This window comes from Hemitrygon akajei, chromosome 5 (assembly GCF_048418815.1).
Source record: "Hemitrygon akajei chromosome 5, sHemAka1.3, whole genome shotgun sequence".
In the NCBI taxonomy this organism is placed as follows: Eukaryota; Metazoa; Chordata; class Chondrichthyes; order Myliobatiformes; family Dasyatidae; genus Hemitrygon; species Hemitrygon akajei.
The window spans coordinates 173,570,480-173,591,562 of record NC_133128.1 but is presented as its reverse complement, the minus strand read 5'-3'; the positions used below and the strand labels follow the sequence as shown (position 1 = coordinate 173,591,562).

The 21,083-nt window shown below is 38.4% G+C and overlaps 1 protein-coding gene across 3 annotated transcripts in view; it reads left to right on the top strand.

Annotated features, from left to right (window-relative positions):
- Positions 1-21,083, top strand: part of fastkd1 (FAST kinase domains 1) — a 69,775-nt gene that overhangs the window by 44,017 nt on the left and 4,675 nt on the right. For all 3 annotated transcript variants that reach the window (XM_073047241.1, XM_073047242.1, XM_073047243.1), the window contains 9 exons: positions 5,668-6,066; positions 6,484-6,594; positions 6,706-6,837; positions 8,871-9,357; positions 11,344-11,458; positions 13,610-13,738; positions 14,973-15,104; positions 18,838-18,951; positions 20,407-20,551. In XM_073047241.1, coding sequence (XP_072903342.1) covers positions 5,668-6,066; positions 6,484-6,594; positions 6,706-6,837; positions 8,871-9,357; positions 11,344-11,458; positions 13,610-13,738; positions 14,973-15,104; positions 18,838-18,951; positions 20,407-20,551 — 1,764 coding nt within the window. The remainder of the gene's footprint in view (positions 1-5,667; positions 6,067-6,483; positions 6,595-6,705; positions 6,838-8,870; positions 9,358-11,343; positions 11,459-13,609; positions 13,739-14,972; positions 15,105-18,837; positions 18,952-20,406; positions 20,552-21,083) is intronic.

Genomic DNA, 21,083 nt, shown 5'->3' with positions numbered 1-21,083 from the left:
GTTGGAATTCTTTGAGGAAATATTAAACAGGATAGACAAAGGAGAATTGGTGGATGTTGTGTACTTCAATTTTCAAAAGGCTTTTGGCAAGGGACCATGCATGAGGCTGCTTAGTATGATAAGAGCCTGTGGTATTACAGGAAGGATGCTAGGATGGATAGAGCATTGGCTAGTTGGCAGGAGGCAAAGAGTGTGAATAAAGGGAGCCTTTTCTGAATGGCTAACTTTGAGCAGTAGTGTTCTGCATGGATTTGTATTGGGACTACTTTTCACGGTCTATGTCAATTGGATGATGGAATTGATAGCTACATGGCCAAGTTTATGGACGATACAAAGAAAGGTGGAGGAGCAGGTAGTATTGAGGAAGCACAGAGTTTGCAGAAGGACTGTGACAGATTAGGAGAATGGGCAATGAAGTGGTAGATGGAATGCAGTGTTGGGAAGCGTAAGGTCCTGACGAAAGGTCTCGGCCTGAAACGTTGACTGCTCATTTCAACGGATGCTGCCCGACCTGCTGAGTTCATCCAGCTTGTTTGTATGTGTTGGTCATACACTTTGGTGGAAGGAATATTTTCTAAACGGAGAAAATTCAAAAATCAGAGGTGCAAATGGACATGGGAGTCCTCGTGTGGGATTCCCTAAATGATAACTTGCAGATTGAGTCAGTGGTGAGGAAGGCAAGTGCAATGATAGCATTAATTTTGAGAAGACTAGAATATTTAAAAAATAAGGATGTAATGCTGAGGCTTGATAAGACACTGGTGGGGCCTCACTTGGAGTTTTGTGGGTGGTTTTCGGCCGCCTATGTAAGAAAGGATGTGCTGTCATTGGAGAGGGTTCAAAGGAGGTTCATAAAAATGATTATGGGATTGAAAGGCTTATCATATGAGGAGTGTCTGTCTCTGGGCCAGTACTCAATAGAATTTAGAAGAATTGGGGGAGGGATCCCCTGTGGCAATAGGCAAATTGGGGCAGGTCCAGGTCCATGCTTAGCAGGAGTTGATTCTGGCCATGGCCAACCTCTCAAAGCTCTCCATCACAGTAGATGTAAGTGCAAGTGGGTGATGATCATTGAGGAGCTCACCCTGCTCTTCTTGGACAGTGGTATGATTGTTGCCCTTTCGAAACAGGTGGGAACCACTTCAGTGCCCTATCAGGTACACCATCAGGGCCTGATACTTTTGAAAGATTTTCAGAATCAGGTTTATTATCACTGGCATGTGTTGTGAAATTTGTTAACTTAGCAGCGGCAGTTCAATGCAATGCATAAAGAAGGAGAAAAAAAAAAGTAAATCACTTACAGTATATGTCTATTGAATAGATTTTAAAAATGTGCAAAAGACAGAAATAGTATGTTTAAAAAAGTGAGGTAGTGTTCACGGGTTCAATGTCCATTTAGGAATTGGATGGCAGAGGGGAAGAAGCTGTTCCTGAATTGCTGAGTGTGTCCCTTCAGGCTTCTGTACCTCCTACCTGATGGTAACAGTGAGAAAAGTACATGTCGTGGATGCTGGAGTACCTTAATAATGGACGCTGCCTTTCTGAGACACCACTCCCTGAAGGTGTCCTGGGTACTTTGTAGGCTAGTACCCAAGATGGAGCCGACTAAATTTACAACCCTCTGAAGCTTCTTTTGGTCCTGTTCAGTAGCCACCACCACCACCCCCCCCCCCCATATCAGACAGTGATGTAGCCTGTCAGAATGCTCTACCGTACATCTATAATAGTTTTCAAGGGTATTTGTTGACATACCAAATCTCTTCAAACTCCTAATGAAGTATAGTCGAAGGTTTGCCTTCTTTATAACTGCATCGATATGTTGGGACCAGGTTAGGTCCTTGGAGATCTTGACACCCAGGAACTTGAAGCTGCTCACTCTCTCAACACTTCTGATACCTCTATGATGCAACAGGGATTCACATGGGTGTATGTGTACCTTCATCTTAACCATCCTGAAGTCCACAATCAGCTCTTTCATCTTACTGACATTGAGTGCCAGGTTGTTGCTGTGACAACACTCCACTAGTTGGTGTAGCTCACTCCTGTATGCCTTCTCATCTCCATCTGAGATTCTGCCAACAATATTAGTGAATTATCATAAGCAAATTTATAGATGGTATTTGAGCTGTGCCTAGCCACATAGTCATGGGTATAGAGAGAGAAGAGCAGTGGGCTAAGCACACACCCCTGAGGTGCACCAGTGTTGATCATCAGTAAGGAGGAGATGTTATCACCAGTCCGCACAGATAGTGGTCTTCCAGTTAGGAAGTCGAGGATCCATTTGCAGAGGGTGCTACAGAAGCTCAGGTTCTGTAACTTCTTAATCAGGATTATGGGAATGATGGTACTACATGCTGAGCTATAGTCAATGAACAGCATCCTAACGTAGATGTGTGTTGTCCATGTGGTTTAAAGCCGTGTGAAGAGCCATTGAGATTGCATCTGCCGTTGACCTATTGTAGTGATAGGCAAATTGAAACGGATCCAGGCCCTTGCTGAGGCAGGAGTTCAGTCTAGTCTTGACAAACCTCTCAAAGCATTTCATCACTGTAGATGTGAGTGCTACTGGGCGATAGTTATTAAGGCAGCTCACATTATTAGGCACTGGTATAATTGTTGCCTTTTTGAAGCAAGTGGGAACTTTCAACCATAGCAGTGAGAGGTTGAAAATGTCCTTGAATACTCCTGCCAGTTGGTTGGCACAGGTTTTCAGAGCCTTACCAGGTACTCCATCGGGACCTTCCACCTTGTGAGGGTTCACCTTCTTTAAAGACAGCCTAACATCAGCCTCTGAGACAGAGATCACAGGGTCATCAGGTGCAGTAGGGATCTTCACAGCTGCAGTTATATTATCCCTTTCAAATCGGGCATTAAAGGTGTTGCGTTCATCTGGTAGTGAAGCATCGCTGCTATTGATGCTACCTGACATTGGCAGGACAAGGAACCACAGAGTCACCAGATGCTACAGGGATTCGCATGGATGTAGGTTTATTCTGCATTTCAAACCATGCATAAAAGGCATTGAGCTCACCTGGGAGTGAAGCATCACAGCCATTCACGATGCTAGGTTTTGTCTTGTAGAAAGTAAAGGCCTCAAAACTTGCCAGAGCTGACGTGCATCCGATTCTCTCTGTAACTTCAGCTGGACTTTTTTTTAATGCTGTTAAAATAGACTCCCATAGGTCATACCTGGATTTCTTATATAGTTCTGGATCACCAGTCTTGAATGCCACAGGTCTAGCATTCAGTAGACTACTGATCCGTCCACAGCTTTTGGCTTGGGTGTGTCTGCTAAGTTCTCAAAGGTTCACACTTATCCACGCAGATCTTGATGAGGTCAGTGACATCTGTGTTGTACTCATTCAGATTTGAAGATGAATCCCTGAATAATGTCCAGTCCACTGACTCAAAGCAGTCCTATAAGTGCTTCTCTGCCTCCCTTGACCATACCTTCTTGATCTTCATCACTTTTGCTGCAGTCTCTAGTCTCACCTGGACGTCTGGAGTAGAAATGCAGCCAGGTGATTGATTTTGCAAAGTGCAGATGTGGGATAGCACGCTAAGCGTTCTTGATGCTGTGATAACAATGGCCAAGTGTGTTGGCACCTTTGGTTCCACAAGTGACTTATTAGTGGTCATTATTTAGGAACTTCTTCAAGTTGGCCTGGTTGAAATCCCTCACAGTGATTGGGAAGGTATGAGGGTGTGTTGTTCTGTGATTGCTGATCATGGTGTTCAGCTCCTCCAGTGCCTGCCTGCCTGACCTTGACCAGAGATGGAATGTACACCACTACCAGGACAATGGCGAAAACTCCCTCAGCAGATAAAATGAACAACACTTGACTGCTAGATATTCCAGGTTGGATGAGCAGGATTGAGACAGAACTACCATGTCTGTGCACCACTGAATTGATTATGAAACATAATTCACCTCCTCTACCTTTAAGCGAGTCAGCTGTCCTGTCTTTTCAGTGGATAGTGAAGCTTTCAAGTTACAGTGCTGTATCTGCAATTATGGGGGTTAGCCATATTTCTGTGAAGCAAAGTACACAGCACTCCCTGATGTCCCTCTGCTGCAGCAACCTTGCTCTGATGTCTTCAATTTTATTTATCAGTGACTATGTGCATTTGCCAACAGCATAGTCAGGAGTGGGGGAGGAGGTGTCTGAGGTTTCTGCATTTCAATTGTAGCTGCAGCATGGTCCGCTTTCCGTGCTTCCGTTTTCTTAAAGGGATGCTGCGCTCTGAATCCGCCAATTTTGAATAGCGATAGATTTTTTTTTAAAGCTTCATAAAATGAAGTTGCTTCCTGTAGTACCCATGCCTGAGATTGTGGATTTCAGCTGTAGTAGAACTAACTGGGAAAAATTGTTGATTTTGTCAGGGATTCACATAAAGCATTAGCACTGTGGATGCCTGTTAAAGATTAAAATGAGGAATTCCATCGCTGATGGTTGTGAGTTAAGGTTCATGAGAATCAGGTAGAAAAATAAAAGTCGAAACCATCAATCATTGTAGAATTTTGCAAAAGGCCTACTGAAGTGGTGTCTTCATTAGTGTTCTTTTCTTTTGGAATCTTCAGTTGTTAATGTTTTAAAACTACAAATGATAGAATAGTCCTAATAGACAAAAATAATCAAAGTTGAGTTTATTGTCATAAAGTACATGTATGCAATAAAAAGTTTATTTGTAACAGCATTACAGGCACATAGAATCACATAAGCAACATTCACAAGTTCACAAGGAAAACATAAACATAAATTGTATGTATGTTTTTTTTACAATGAAATACAATTAGAACAAAAATAATGAAGTCCATGTTTGTGCAAAGTGGTCAAAGCATTCATAGTGTTGCTAAACTGTAGTTATAAGAAGCACTGTCGACGTTTCGGGCCGAGACCCTTCATTAGGACTAGAAGGTCTAGTCCTGACGAAGGGTCTCGGCCCGAAATGTCGACAGCGCTTCTCCCTATAGATGCTGCCTGGCCAGCTGCGTTCCACCAGCATTTTGTGTGTGTTGCTTGAATTTCCAGCATCTGCAGATTTCCTCGTGTTTGTAGTTATAAGAGTTTTGCTGGCTGGTTCAAGAACTAAATAGTTGAAGGGAAGTAACTGTTCTTGAAACTTCAGGCTTCTGTACCTTCTGCCTAATGGTAGCTGCAAATCCCCGTATGGTGTGGATCTTTGATGATAAGTATTTGCCTCCTTGAGGCAGCAGCTCTTGTGGATACTACCAGTGGTTGGAAGGGGATGGACCTGTGATGTCTTGGCCAGAGACAACTATTCTTTGCAGTTTCTTATGTTCCTGCACATTTTAATTGCCATACCAGACCATTACACAATACATTTAACTGTTTATGCATATGACCTTTTGAAATGAAAGGCCAGTTCCTGTTTTATATTTTAAGTGATAAAAATAGATCATAACTAAACACAAAAACAACTTAATTTCCAATTGGAGAGATTAAAGCAATTCATATACAGCAGTACAGGAGTATTAATATTTTTTTCCAGAGATCTCTATTGATATTCATTGCATCATTTGTTAAATACTCTGGTACAGCCAAAATCTACTATAATAAGGAAGATAAAATATTGTTTGTGACAATGATTGTCTTTAAAAACTTTAAATCATAGCTAATTAGTTTTTTTCCTCTCTGTTTCTAGGATACTTTCATCATTAATGTTAAACATTTCTGCTTTGATTTCTAAACGCCTTCGGAATTGTCTAATAGAGAAGGCAGAGTTTTTACTGGATACTAGAGATCCTTCACAGTTTAACAGTTCACGCCGAATTGTGAAATTTCTACGCAGTGTCAAGTACAGTTATCGTCCTTTGTTAGAAAAATGCAATGAGGTTTTTCTTGAGAGTATGAGAAGCTTAGATGCTGATAATCTAAACATCATCCTTGGAGTGTACCAATCTCTACATTTCAACAATTGTGACTTCCGGTTAGCTGCTAGGTGGAGACTTATTGAACTTATGGATACTCATATTGATCCAGTGAGTTTTGCCAGACTTTTTGCAGCATTGGGACCTTTATCAGGGAGTGTGATTAAGGAAAGGTAAGTTATGAACTTTGGCAATTCTGGTATCCAAGTATAACTTCAGACCACATTTTTATTATATAAGTAAAATCTGTAGCTGTATTCTTTATCTTAGATATTTCTATTACTCTTTTGGTTTAAATTGACTCCTAAAATACAGTAAATATAATTCTTTCTAGATTTTTATTTCTTCATTTTGTCCATTTAAGGGCCTGAATTTCAATCCCTTAAGGGTATTAAGGTGCCAAATTCTAGTTAATTCCAACATGTTTTCCATCACCTCATTTCAAATAATTACAAAACCATAAACTATATAATTCAGAAATATCAAACTATTTATATTTGAGTTTTTATTTTAATGTTTTGGCTTGCACAGTTAACAAACATGAGGAAAAATCAGACTTCTTTTTCCACTTCCTTCCCACTATCATAAAGACTTGAATCTGCTGCCTTGTTGATGGTTGAAGAGTTTAGTCCTTCACAGACATTAGCCATCATAGAGACCATGGCAGAAATGGAGTGCAGGAATCCACAACTAATTCAAAAGTAAGTAAAATCACAAGAAAGTTTAATGCAGCAGATGTAGAAATTATGTTTTGTAATGATCTTCAACCAGAAAAGAAACTAGTCTTTCTTTTTTTCTCTCCACTTATTTAGTGTTGCATCGTCTTTGTCCAAACAATTGGATGCATACAGGCCGGTGGATATTGCAAAGATAACACAGGCTTTGCTGTCACTTCATTGTCAAAGACCAAAACTATTTGCAGAATTGAGGCAAAGGTTAATAAGGTAAAATAAATATTAGATAAACTGCTTATCACACACATTTTAATTAAACATCAATTAGTTACATTTTGAAAAATACATTGAAGTACATTTTTTGAAAAAAGGCAATATCATTCTGATACAGGGTTTCAACCCAAAACTTTGACCATTTCTTTTCCCCTACAAGCACTGCTTGACTTGTTGAGATCCTTCAGCAGATTGATCAGAATCAGATTCGTTGTCACTGACGCACAATGTGAAATTTGTTGTTCTGTGGTAGCAGTTCAATACGAGACATAAGGTTACTATAAGTTACAAAAATAATTAAATAGTGCAAAAATATAAAATAATGAGATAGTATCCATGGACCATTCAATAATCTGAAGACAGAAGGAAAGAAGTTATTTCTGAATCAGTAAGTGTGGGTCTTCAGGTTCCTATACTTTCTCCCTGATGGTAGTAACAAGAAGAGAACGTGCCCCAGAGAAAGTCCTTCTGGAGGCACCGCCTCTTGACGATGTTGTTGATGGTGGGGAGAATTTGTGCCCATGATGGAGCTGATTTGAGCCTCTGTAGCCCTATTGTGATCCTGTGCAATAGAAAACTAGGATAGTTTCTTACTATCTTTTAGATGGTAGTGACGAAAAGAGAGGAAGACTGGTCAACTGCAGGCCGGCAGTTCTGTACACCTGTTCATTTTCCACACTTGGATGTGATGATACTAATCAGCATGGAGTAATGGAGCCAAGCAAGGGTTTGTCTTCTGTTGTCAGGCCTTGACACAGTGTCCACCCCCAGTGAAGGCCGCCCCGGCCATACCTGCCTGAACGACTGAAAATAACCACAAGATGGTATATGTCATGCAAAAACTGAAATAGGGAAACCTAAAGTGAATGGCTGAACACGTACATTAAAAAATCAAGTGTAATGCTGATTTAGATGGATAAAATAGATTAAGGGAACACTTATTTACAATATAAAAATTGTATTTATCCAGTAGCCTGTTTCTCTTTTGCGGTGATTATCTTATAAGATAAATTAATTTAGTTTCTCAAGATTCAAGATTCAAAAACTTTATTTCATTCCAACCATACATCAGCTCTGCTGGGCAGAATGAGACAGCGTTTCCCAGGGGCAAGTGCAATCATAACATAACAAACGCAACAAATAGTAAACACAAAAATAAATAGTAAAACACAATAGCCACATGTCGGTTAAAATCAAGTTACAAGTGTCCAGTGCAAGTTAAAAGTGTCCAAAGCAGAGTCGGGTAGAGCAGCTATTTAGCAGTTTGACTGCCTGTGGGAGGAAGCTGTTTAGTAGCCTTGTGGTTTTTGTTTTGATGCTCCTGTAACTTTTGCCTGATGGCAGAAGAACCAAAACAGTTTATGGAGAGGGTGTGAGGGGTCTTTAATGATGTACCGTGTCTTCTGGAGGCATCAACTCTGAAAGAGGTCTTGGACAGAAGGAAGGGAGACCCCAATAAACTCTCTGCTCCCCTAACCACCCTCTGCAAGGCTTTTTTGTCAGCAACAATGCAGCTGGAGTACCAGGTTGTGATGCAAAAGGTCAGCACACTCTCAACCACGCCTCTGTAGAATGTAGTTAAGATGTTAGTGGGGAGTGATGCTTGTTTAAGTTTCCTCAGAAAGTGCAATCTCTGCTGGGCCCATTCTGTACATTACAATGAAAACTTAGATGAGCAATGCAGTTTTCCTAATATGAAATTTGTCATTCAAGGTTGAGTAATTAACGAAGGATGCACTGTAAATTTTGGTTGTTAATGATATATGCATCGTATAAGGTGGTTCGCATTCTGTGTAGAACAATATCTTTGTACAATGACATGATTTGCCTTATTTTTTTCATTAGTGTAAATACACCATTTATCTCTCAGTAATTACAACTGATTTTTTAACTTGAAGAATATTGCTGCGCAGTTTCACATTCAGCCAATTAACTGTTTCACATCTTTAATAATGGTTGAAAAGTTATTATTAAATTGTTATCTTTGAAATGCTCATAACTTTGTCCTTTTCTTCTCTCCTCTATTCCAGCTACCTTCGTCTCAGTATTGTTCCTTATGAGATATCTATGTTTACTCGTGTCCTGTCTCTGCTTCCTTCTCCACGAACTGATCACTTGATTCCTGCACGTATTGATGATGTCTTACCCCAGTGCAATTTAAGTGACTTGAATGCATTTGCCATTGCCATTACCAGGTGGGTAAGGAATAGCTCCTCATACCAACCTGGTACAGCAACTGGTCATGTGAAGCTTCTTCAGAAGTTAAATATGTGTGGCTTGGAGAGACTGCAGAAAGCAAATGACTTGGACCTGTTATTAGAAGAACTGAAATATGCCAGTGGCGAGTGGTTTGAAGAAGTTCTAGCAGAAGAGGCAATGGCAAGCTTTGAAAGATTAATAGGGCAAATAACTTCATCCAATGTTTCTGAAATTGCTCTGTTTCTAACCAGAACAAATTGCCTGCATCCTGGTCTGCTGGATCAGATAGCATCTGTCACACTTGAGCATATCAACAAGGTATGTAAAAGTTTGTAAGACCATAAGACGTAGGAGCAGAATTAGACCATCTGGCTGTTGTCTGCTCCACCGTTCATTTGTTGCTCTCAACCCCATTCTCCTGCCTTCTCCCCATAAACTCTGATGCTCTTAACTAATTAAGTCCCATCAACCTCTGCTTTAAATATGTCCACAGCCATCTGTAACAATGAATTCAACAGATTTACCACACTCTTACTAAATAAATTCCTCCTCATCTCTGTTCTAAAGGGATGCCTCCTATTCCCCCACTATTTGAAGCATACTCTCCACGTCCACATTATTTAGGCCTTTCAAAAGGTTTCAATAAGATGCTCCCCCCACCCCATCATTCTTCTGAATTCTAGTGAGTGCAGCCCCTCATATATATTAGCCCTTTCATTCCTGAGATAATTCTTTTAAACCTCTTCAGGACCCTCTCCAAGGCCAGCATATCTTTCCTTAGATATAGTGCCCAAAACTGCTCACAGTACTCTAAATGCAGTCTTACCAATGTCTTATAAAGCCTCAGCATTACATCCTTGCTTTTGTATTCTAGTCCTCTTGAACTGAATTTGCCTTCCTCACTATCAATTCAACCTGTTTTAACCTCTAGGCAATCTTGCATGAGGACTTCCAAGTCCCTTTGCATCTCTGATTTCTGAATTATCCCCCCATTTAGAAAATAGTATACACTTTTATTTCTTCTACCAAAGTGCATGACTATATACTTCCCTACAATATACTTCATTTGCCATTTCTTTGCCCATTCTCCTAATCTGTGCAAGTCCTTCTGCAGACTCCGTACTTCTTCAACATTATCTGCCCCTCTACCTTTCTTTGTATCATCTTGGCCACAAAGCCATCATTTCCATCATTTAGATCATCAAGATATAATATGAAAAGTTGTGGACCCAATGCCAACCCCTGTGAACACCACTAGTCACTGGCAGCCAACCAGAAAAGACCCCCTTTATTTCTACTCTTTGCATTCTGCCAGCCAGCCAATTTCCTATCCGTGGTAGTATCCTTTCTGTAATACCACGGGCTTTTATTTTGTTTAGCAGCTTTACGTGTGGCACCTTGTCAAAGACCTTCTGAAAATCCAAGTAAACAACACCTATCGACTCTCCTTTGCTTGCCTATCCTTCCTGTTATTTCCTCAGAGAATTCCTGCAGGCAAGATTTCTCTTTGAGATTTCGGCCCATTTTATTGTGTGCCTCCAAATACTCCAAAACCTCATCCTTAAAACAGACTTCAAGATCTTGTCACTGTACATCCTGTAAGAAATAAAACATAATTTACCTGTCCTGTTGTCTTCTATTTCAAGCTACAAAATTTACCATAATACCAATAGTTTATAGAGGCTTCACATAGAAGGGAGTGGATAAAATCAAGCTTGTGGGATTTTTCTTTGTTGACTTGACAGTGTATTGCAAAAAGTATATCCAGTTTGAGTTTGTCTAGATCATCAGGCTGTGTGGTACTGATCAGCTGTTTACCAATTTTGTGGTTTTGTTTAACATATTCGCTAACTAGTAGAATATTTCGAGGAACCTGAATTTCCTATGTTATTGATTTCAATAATTCCAATTAATCGTGTTTTGAAGATTCTATTGTAGTTTTGATCTGGTCAGGTGACTGGGCATTTGGGACTCAGGATTGTGGTTACAATAATACTTATTTATTATCCTGTTTGTCAATTCTTTGATTACCTTATCTGTATTCCATCCCATTCTCCGCCTATCCCCCTTCCCAACCTGAGACCTCACCCTTCAGCAGTAACACCACTTAAGCTCTCTATAAGTCTGTAATTTGTATAGGAGTCTGTCACGATTAGGACTAATTTAGCTTTCAAACTGAATTTCTTGATCATTAGCTTGAGCCATTTTTGCCCTGAATAATGACTTAAATTGATCATTTTATGGAATCATCTTGTGGCCTAAAGACTTCTGACAAGAAAATACTTTATTCATTTTTAAATACAGATTCATTATTCAGCCACATATGCCATCTTGCTTCCATTCACTATCTTCAATTATGATCCTCCACAAGCTGAAGATTTATTTGAATCGTGTATACAACGATCAAGGACTCATTTGAGTGAGTATAATGTATGTCATGAAAATGTAATAGATAAATTTTGGCATGATACCACTAAATATTCCTCATTCAGTGAGTTCCATAATTTCTCATATTCAAGTACAAAGATTTATGGTAGAAATACATCCATGGTTGCATGTGCCAAACAGATGCTAGAGTATTAGCCATTTGTTGTGCTCAACTGATGTTTCATTCATTGATCAAAATGAATACTATATGTGGAAACGAGTACTATGAAGATCATTTTGCAATGACAGATGCAGGGACATTTTATTCCCTTCATGTGTAAATGTCTAATGCATTAATAGTTGTGAAGAGCTTTCACTCTTTTGCCCTTTTGTCCCAACGTAAATATAAGCTGTCAAATGTGAAATAAAATGTAGAATACATTGTTTATTGATATTAAATGTTAAAATGTTAAAATTCATGATATAACTTGCCAGCTCAATTATTTATCAATAGATCTCAAACAAAATATTTGTTAAAAGCTGTATAATTCCCTCTAATTTTGAATTGTATTTCTCACTTGAATAATTTTCAAAGATTATAACCAAGATGTCACTAAAATGTTACCTTCCTAGAATTATATTTTGTGAATTAATATTTATTTTAATAAATATTATTTTTAATATTTTAAATACAATTTTGTGTATATATAACTTTTACTTTGCAGATGAAGATTGCATTAAGAAAATGCCAATTAAGTTCAAAACTTAGAGCACTATTGCAGTAGGTTCTACTAGTGTTAATGGCTGTTAGTGTTCGGATGCTGTTCATAGACTTCAGTTCAGCATTCAACACAATCATCCCCTCAGAAACTGATTGGAAAGCTGAGCCTACTGGGCCTGAACACCTCCCTCCGCAACTGGATCCTAGACTTCCTGACTGGGAGACCTCAGTCAATCCGGATTGGAAGCCGTATCTCCGACACCATCACACTGAGCACGGTGCCCCCCAGGGCTGTGTGCTCAGTCCACTGCTGTTCACTCTGCTGACCCACGACTGTGCTGCAACACACAGCTCGAACCACATCATCAAGTTCGTCGATGACACGACCGTGGTGGGTCTCATCAGCAAGAACGACGAGTCAGCTTACAGAAGGGAGGTGCAGCGGTTAACAGACTAGTGCAGAGCCAACAATCTGTCTCTTAATGTGAGCAAAGCAAAAGAGATGGTTGTTGACTTCAGCAGGGCACAGAGCGACCACTCCCCGCTGAACATCGATGGCTCCTCGGTAGAGATCGTTAAGAGCACCAAATTTCTTGGTGTTCACCTGGCAGAGAATCTCACTTGGTTTCTCAACTCCAGCTCCATAGCAAAGAAAGTCCGGCAGCATCTCTACTTTCTGCGAAGGCTGAGGAAAGTCCATCTCCCACCCCCCATCCTCATCACATTCTACAGGGGTTGTATTGAGAACATCCTGAGCAGCTGCATCACTGCCTGGTTCGAAAACTGCACCATCTCGGATCGCAAGACCTTGCAATGGATAGTGAGGTCAGCTGAGAAGATCATCGGGGTCTCTCTTCTCGCCATCACAGACATTTACACTACACGCTGCATCCGCAAAGGAAACAGCATTATGAAGGACCCCATGCAGCCCTCATACAATCTCTTCTCCCTCCTGCCATCTGGGAAAAGACTCTCACGACCAGACTATGTAACAGTTTCTTCCCCCAAGCTATCAGACTCCTCAATACCCAGAGCCTGGACTGACATCTTGCCCTATTGTCCTGTTTATTATTTATTGTAATGCCTGCACTGTTTTTGTGCACTTTACGCAGTCCCATGTAGGTCTGTAGTCTAATGTAGCTTTCTCTGTGTTTTTTTTTTACGTAGTTCAGTCTAGTTTTTGTACTATGTCATGTAACATCATGGTCCTGAAAAACGTTGTCTCAATTTTACTGTGTACTGTACCAGCAGTTATGGTCAAAATGACAATAAATGTGATTTGACTACAATATAAAAGATTTTAATGAATATTATTTAATTAATTTTATAGTCCTAGTTCAATTGAGCTAGAAAGTTCAATAATTCAGTGAATATTTTCCTTCCTTTGTTATGGCATCTAATAATTATTTAATTGGATGTAAACACTTTAAAATGTCTTGAGGTCAAAATGCAACATGACCATAATTCTTTTTTTAAAAACAGGCTCGTTTGACCCTCATCTTCTGGTGTTATTTGGTTACTCACTAGCTCTTGCAGGCTACTTCCCGGAAGATATAATTAAGACTATTTTCAGTATTGATTTCCTAGCAAAGTTGGACTCGCAGTTGGACAGTAAGTTCCTTTTACATGTTTGCATTGGGACTTGTGTATTTTTTATGTTGTTGTTTATAATGATATTACACTCCAGCTGTTTTAAGATATTATGCCTCATTTATTTCCATCTTCCCTAGAAAACAGAATATGTGGTTGGTGGTAAAGCAATTGCACATACAGCTAATCTCAAAGAAAGCTTCCAAAAGATATCTTGTGATCTCTGCAGAGGGCATAACTGATTTTAACCTGCCAGATCTGTGGTTCCTTGTATCCAGCAACTCTGATCAAGATATCCGAGTTGCCAGTTACAGAAAAGCATTGCTACAGATTGCAATTTTAAAACATATAGAGCACTTAAAGAATTTAATGGACTTTTGCAGCAAGCATGATTTCTTACGAAAGGCATTATCTACATAGTGCCGCATTGACTGAAAATATCAAACTGGATAACATTTCAAATTTCAGGAATTAAACTTGTCAACTATGCTAATTTTCTATTTGTGATCCTAATCTCTCACAAATGTAGTTGACTCAGCTCTAATCTGAAATGATTTGATAAGCCATTAAATTTGTATTCAAAGTTTTACCAGCATCATCTCAGAATAACTGGAGATTGGCTATCATAATATATTTTGCCCATCATATTAGACTACTGAAAAAGGAAGAAAGCTGTTAAACATCATTTTTAATTGTTGTGTTTCCTTGTATGGTTATTCAGTCAGTTGAGTATCATTTTTTTCCAAGTTGGATTTGTGAGCACTTTCATGCTACTATTAGTTTTAAGTTTGAAATATCATTTGCTGCAATTTCCTTGCATTTAAATCTCAGGGTAATATTTTAAGTGCCTGAGGTCTATAATGCACTGATGGAACTCAGTTTCAGTTAACAAATTTCACGATATATGCCAATGATATTAAATCTGATTCTGATTCAGTTGATTCATACAGAAAAGTAAGCACTTCTGATCTGCATTTTTGGCAGTACCTAGTGCTCCTTGGGTAAAAGGGTGAAAAAATTCCATGTCTTATCACTATCCATTCATCTCATGTGAGTCTATATATTTCAGGATAGGATTAAATATATTTGTGATTCATGTAGAGCCCAAGAGCTTTTCAACAGTCATTGTCATGAATACTGCTTTAGATAACACACTACTTATGACAATCATTCTATCCTGTGGGAGGGGGAGATTCCAGGTTGAAAAAGAAAATGCAAGAAGAGTGTATTACAATAACAGAATTTCTTATACCAGCTCTGTCAGATGCTCTGAACATACGCATCAGGTTACGTTTAATGGAACTGAACAGGGCTGTCTGTTTGGAGTGCCCAGAATTCCAGACCACATGGTTTCATGATCTTTATTGCCAGAAGTTGCTAAATAAAGGTTAGTGGTTGCTACTGTATATAGAATTTCTTGCTTAGATTTTAGTTTAGTGCTGGTTCACAGTCTGTGGGAAGGAATTCCACTTTTTTCCAGTTTTTTTTGGATTATATCCGTATGTGTGAGTGGCAGAAGACTCATTAATTTAATATTTAGAACAAACACTAGAAACTTTGCCTCAAGGAAATATTTTTCTTTACACTTGTGTTGTAGTCCAGGTAAATTCAAAACTGTGCTTTTCAGCTCTTGGTATCAGTGTTTAAAAATAATTTTTTTCCAGCTGCTTAATTATTTCAACCACATGGTCAGCATATGTTGCAATGAATTAAACCGTGGGGTTCCTGATCGATCAGTCACAAGTTATAAATGAAGTATGTGCCAGCAGCATGTGAGCAGTATCTGAAATATACCTAAGACATCATGGGTCTAGTGTAAACAGTTATTTGGTTATTTCATGGACACATTTCAGAGTAAGATGGGGATGGGACACAGAAAATAACAACATTATGCAAGGATTTGGTTTAATATGAAATGTTTTTTACTGTGTGTGAACTTCAGGAAGAGTAAGGCAAGTGAACACAAACCAATCCTCATAAAGGGTACAAAAGTGGAGTGAATGAGCAATTTCCAGATCTCTGAGGATCTAACTTGGCCCCAACATATTGATGGAGCTAGAAAGAAGGCAAGACAGTGGCTATATTTCATTAGGAGTTTGAAGGGATTTAGTTTGTCACTTAAAACACTTAAACTTCTATAGATGTGCCATGGAGAGCATTCCCACCGGCTGCACCATTGATTGGTATGGCGGAGGGTGGGGGGGTGGTTGTGGGCTACTGCACAGGACAGAAAGAACCTACAGAAAGTTGTATAATTAGTCTGCTCCATCTTGGGTGCTAGCCTTAGTAGTATCCAAGAAATCTTCAAGGAGCAGTGCCTCAGAAAGGTGACATCCATTATTAAGGACCCCCCCCCCCCCCCCCCACCCAGGACATGTTGCCTTCTCATTGTTACTGTCAGGGAGAAGGTACAAAAGACTGAAGGCATATACTCAGCGATTCAGGAACAGCTTCTTCCCCTCTGCCATATGACTCCTAAATGGACATTGAACTCATGAACACTACCTCACTTTTTAAAAAATATACAGTGCCTATAAAAAGTATTCAACTCCATTCCCCGGAAGTTTTTATGTTTTATTATCAATACGCGATATCGATAATTGATACGCTGCGATATCGCTGCTGCGATATCGATACGCAGCAGCCACTCCGGACTCTGGATTGGGGATTACCAAACGTTATGTGGTTTTTCTTGTTTGGTCTGTTTTGTGCTTTTTCGTGATATCATTCTGGAGAACGTTGTCTCATTTTTTAACTGCATTGTATTTGTGGTTTATAAATGACAATAAACTGAATCTGAATCTGAATCTTACAATGTTGGATCACAGTGATAGAGAGTAAAATGAATGCAGCAAAATGAAGGGAAATCCTGGAGAAAAACTTGATGCAGTCTGCAAGAGTACTGCGACTTGGGAGAAGATTTGTTTTCCAGCAAGACAATGACTCCAAGCATAAAGCCAAAGCTACACAGGAATGGCTTAAAAAACAACAAAGTTAATGTCCTAGAGTGGCCAAGTCAGAGTCCAGACCTCAATTCAATTGTGAATTTGTGGCTGGAATTGCAAAGTGCTATTCACTCATGATCCCCATTTAATCTGATAGGGCTTGAGCAGTTTTGTAAAGAAGAATGGGGGAAAATTGCAGTGTCCAGATGTGCAAAGCTGATAGAGACCTATCCACACAGACTCAAGGCTGTAATTGCTGCCAAAGGTGCATCTACTAAATACGGACTTAAAGGGGGTGAATACTTCTGTAATTAATTATTTTGCATTTTATATTTGTAATTAATTTAGGTCACTTTGTAGAGATCTATTTTCACTTTGACACGAGCTTTTTTCTGTTGATCAGTGTCAAAAAAGCCAAATTCAATGTTATAACACAATAAAACATGAAAACTTCTGGAGGGTGAATACTTTTTATAGGCACTGCATATTACTTCTGTTTTTGCACTATTTTAATCTATTTAATATACATGTATATACTTCATGGACAGTATGACCCAGCTGATGACAAACATTGAAAAACTGACTAACTCTGTTGCATTAATAAAGCACCTTGTTAAATGTATAAAACATGTCTGCATCAGTGTTATCTTGTATTTCCATACAATGTTACATTAGGCTGTTACACATCTGTTGTCAGAGAAGTACTTGCATAAATAGAAAACAGGGCAAAGTGAGTATACTTATTTATTCAGTAAGTTATGGCAGAGTATTTGGTGAGTACATTTCTAACTCTTCTGGCTTCAGTCTCATTGCCATCTGTTCTGAAATTGTTAGGTTGTTCCAGCACGTCTTGACAGTGTTCTAGAAATTTCTGGTTTCCCCGTCCACACTGCTCTGCCCAAGCGGCGTTTTCAAATTTACACATTCTGGAGGGTGTTTTAGAAAAGCTCAGTTTTCAGGTGAGGAAAACGTCGTTTCAGTGTGGACGGAGGGTCAAAACGAAGAGAAAAAGCCTCGGTTACGGATTTATCCGGTCTAGTGTAGTTGTAACCTTAGTCATGTTTCAGTTGAGATTGTAATACATGCTTGGCACACAAGATAAGTATGTATGTTAAAATTATCAGAACAAGTTTGGCTGACAGAATTCCTATCACCTACTTGGGGTTTGATTTCAGACGTTCCCTGAATTGTCCCTGAAAATATCAGTTACCAAGCAATTGTTTTATACATTTTGTGAACTTAACACCTTTCTTTAAATGGCTGATATGATTATTGATGTTTCAGTGCAAGCAATGCAATGATTAGTTTTGTGATGAAGAAGTGATATTGTCAGTGGCCACTTTATTAGGTACACCTCATTAATGCAAATATCAAATCAGCCAAGCATATGGCAGCAACTCAATACGTAAAAGCAGTTCAGTTGTTCAGACCAAACATCAGTATTGGGAAGGAATGTGAACTAAGTGACTGACCAAAGAATGATTGTTCGTACCAGATGGGGTGGTTTGAGTATCTCCAAGGATTGATCTCCTAGGATTTTCATGCACAATAGTCTCTAGAGTTTACAGAGAATGGTCCAATAAACATACAGCGAGTGGCAGTTCTGTGTGCAAAAATGTTTTCTTAATGAGAGAGAGGAGAATAGCCAGACTGCTTCAAGCCGACAGTAGCTCAAGTAACCACGCAGTGTGCAGAAGGGTACAACATGTCAAACCTTGAAGTGGATGGGACCACGAATGTACACTCAGTGGCCACTTTATTAGGTACAGGAGATAGCTAATAAAGTGACCACTGAGTGTATTATATTGCTTGTTTCCAAACTGGTGTGTAACCCATATACAAGGTGGTTACCAGATTTTGGAACAGTACCTGAAGGTTTATTAATGAATCTAATAATTTATAAGGATATTTATAAAGAATGTAAATATATTTACTTGGCACTGTTGCTGATACAGCTGTGGGGCTGTATAACCCCAGGAACAGCTCCAACTTCTTAAAAGGAGCAGCATGATAACATTAGGCATTTGTGAAGGTTTTGTATTTTACTGTGTGAGAACAATTGGGACTTATATTCATTTCATTAAATGTATTGATGTCACATATCAAATATATTTAATTGTAAATGTTTTGAGTGCAATAGAATGTTAATTTGTAACATAAATTCTCTTTTTGTAGGCAATATTTATGTTGGTCCAGTGCAGCAGCAAATTCATGAAATACTGGGCCATTTATTGGGAGGAAGTAACTATGTCAAAGCCTCTGTTATCACCCCATATTATTATTTCACTGGTAGGTTATTCCACTTTTAGCGGTTTCTTTTAATTCTAATCATTAAATCTCCTTAGAGGATAATAAATTAGATATCTTATTAGATTGAATTTTGTTCCCTGGAGAATTCTAATGACATAATCCATATTTATCAGTTCCCAAGTTGCTTAAGTTTAAGAAGGGTTTATTACCTTTTAACTACATTTTACTTTTAGAATTGGTGTTGGGTATTTTACTTTTGGTAAAAATGAATTGCATTAATTGTTACAATGCATATTGTACAAATGAAACCAAAAATTGGTCAGGCAAACAAACTGTAAAGACAAGGACAAACTCAAGTAATGGTTAATCAAATTATGTCTTACAACTTTTAAAAAATTCCATTAACCACATCTAAGCTGGTGATGTATTTGCATTTCCAGATAAAACCTTTAGATTTGTCACAGAGAAATGTTCACTGTATATCACTGTCTTGTCATTTTGTCTCCACAGCCTGCAAATAACCAATGTTGACATTAACTAGTTTAGGATTTTTGACTCGTACCAAAGAGCACAGTATACCAGTTTAGTTATCATGCGCTTCCTTTTTACATAAATATAGGAAGAGACTTGAATGGGAGAAGGTGTTTCTTTCCCCCCCCCCCCCCAAAAGAACTTTAAACTCACTCCACAGCTCAAAAGAATTAGTACTGGGATGACTGTGTGTACCTTGTGTTGCTGAAAAGCATTTTTTTTTTAACCTCATTCACTCTGGAGGCTATGTGCAGAAACTTAGTTTTGAGCCCAAAATGAAAGCTTGTAACAGCATTTGTTCTTGTAGTTTCCCAGCTTGAAATAACAAACAATTTACTGGTGCTGTGCTCCACATTGGTTTGAAGGTACATAGATTTTGAATGAATGAAGACAATAGTCTAATTGATAGCTTCTGGTTTTATGCTTTGAAATACATATAATTTGGGAATATACAAATTGCAAAAAAATCTAACAGTTTATGTCTTCAGGTTTTCAATTGAGCCTGCCTTTAACAGCCTTTTTGGGAACACTACCTTTTGTATGGAAGTCAAAGTTGATTTCACTCCTAAATTGGCTGACCGTAATTTCTGATATAGTTCAGCATGCATTTATAAAATCATTTTAACATTTAAAAGTGATTAGATCAAGTTTATATCATAGAAGTTCAAGAAAAGATGATGATTCTAGTCAGTTAGCACTACAGCTAATCCAAGGTCATTTTGATGTCAGAAACTGAACGCCATACTCTGTACATTGTTTAAGGTAAGGTGGAACTGAAACATCACTCCCTGCATATTGAGATAAGACCAATATTCTATTAGCCAATCCAGCCATTCATTCTTTCATATGAATGACCACTATTAATCCACACTTTGTATTTGTTTCCATAATGAGCTTTAACTCAATAAAAAAAAACTCCAGTGACCTACCTTGTCATTGAAATTGATAAATTATTTCATTTAGACTTTGAATGTGTACTTGACAAAAACCAAAAGCCTATTCCTTATGTGGATCAGACCACTGTACTACTACCCAAGAATGGAAAAGTGCCTTGGAGATCAGACAATGAACTTATTGGAGAGAAACAGACACCAGTTGGAGGAAAAAGGTTTGTTCATACTCAACTTCTCTAAAATCTTTGTTTGTAAAAAAAAAACTCTATCTATAAAAAAGTTAATTTTAGCAAGATATTTATTAAACTTTATGATAAGCTTGTAATAGATAAATATCTAGAGTATAAATTATCTAATATAAAGATAAATAATTACATCTAAAGTAATTCCCTTTCTGTGTAATACTATTCAGTCAACATATGCAAATCCTGCAGCTACAGCTGGTAATATGTAATTTTGTAGAAGGCAATGATTCCATTGCTTTGATCAATAATCTGTTGATATAAAAATATTTCTCAGCTTATGCTAGTTCTACTTTCTTCCTCCTCATCCTTGAATTAGATTTCGAAAAATAACTGCTCAGCTCAGAATTCTTAAGGGCAACCTAATGTGAATGACATTTAGCATCGTGATTTGGACTTCTAGAATAAAATAAACTTACCTTTTCATTTACACCAATTTTTTCATGGGTGATGTTGCAAGTTTTATATAGCATTCCAGACATTTTTGGTGAAGTTCAAAGTTTTC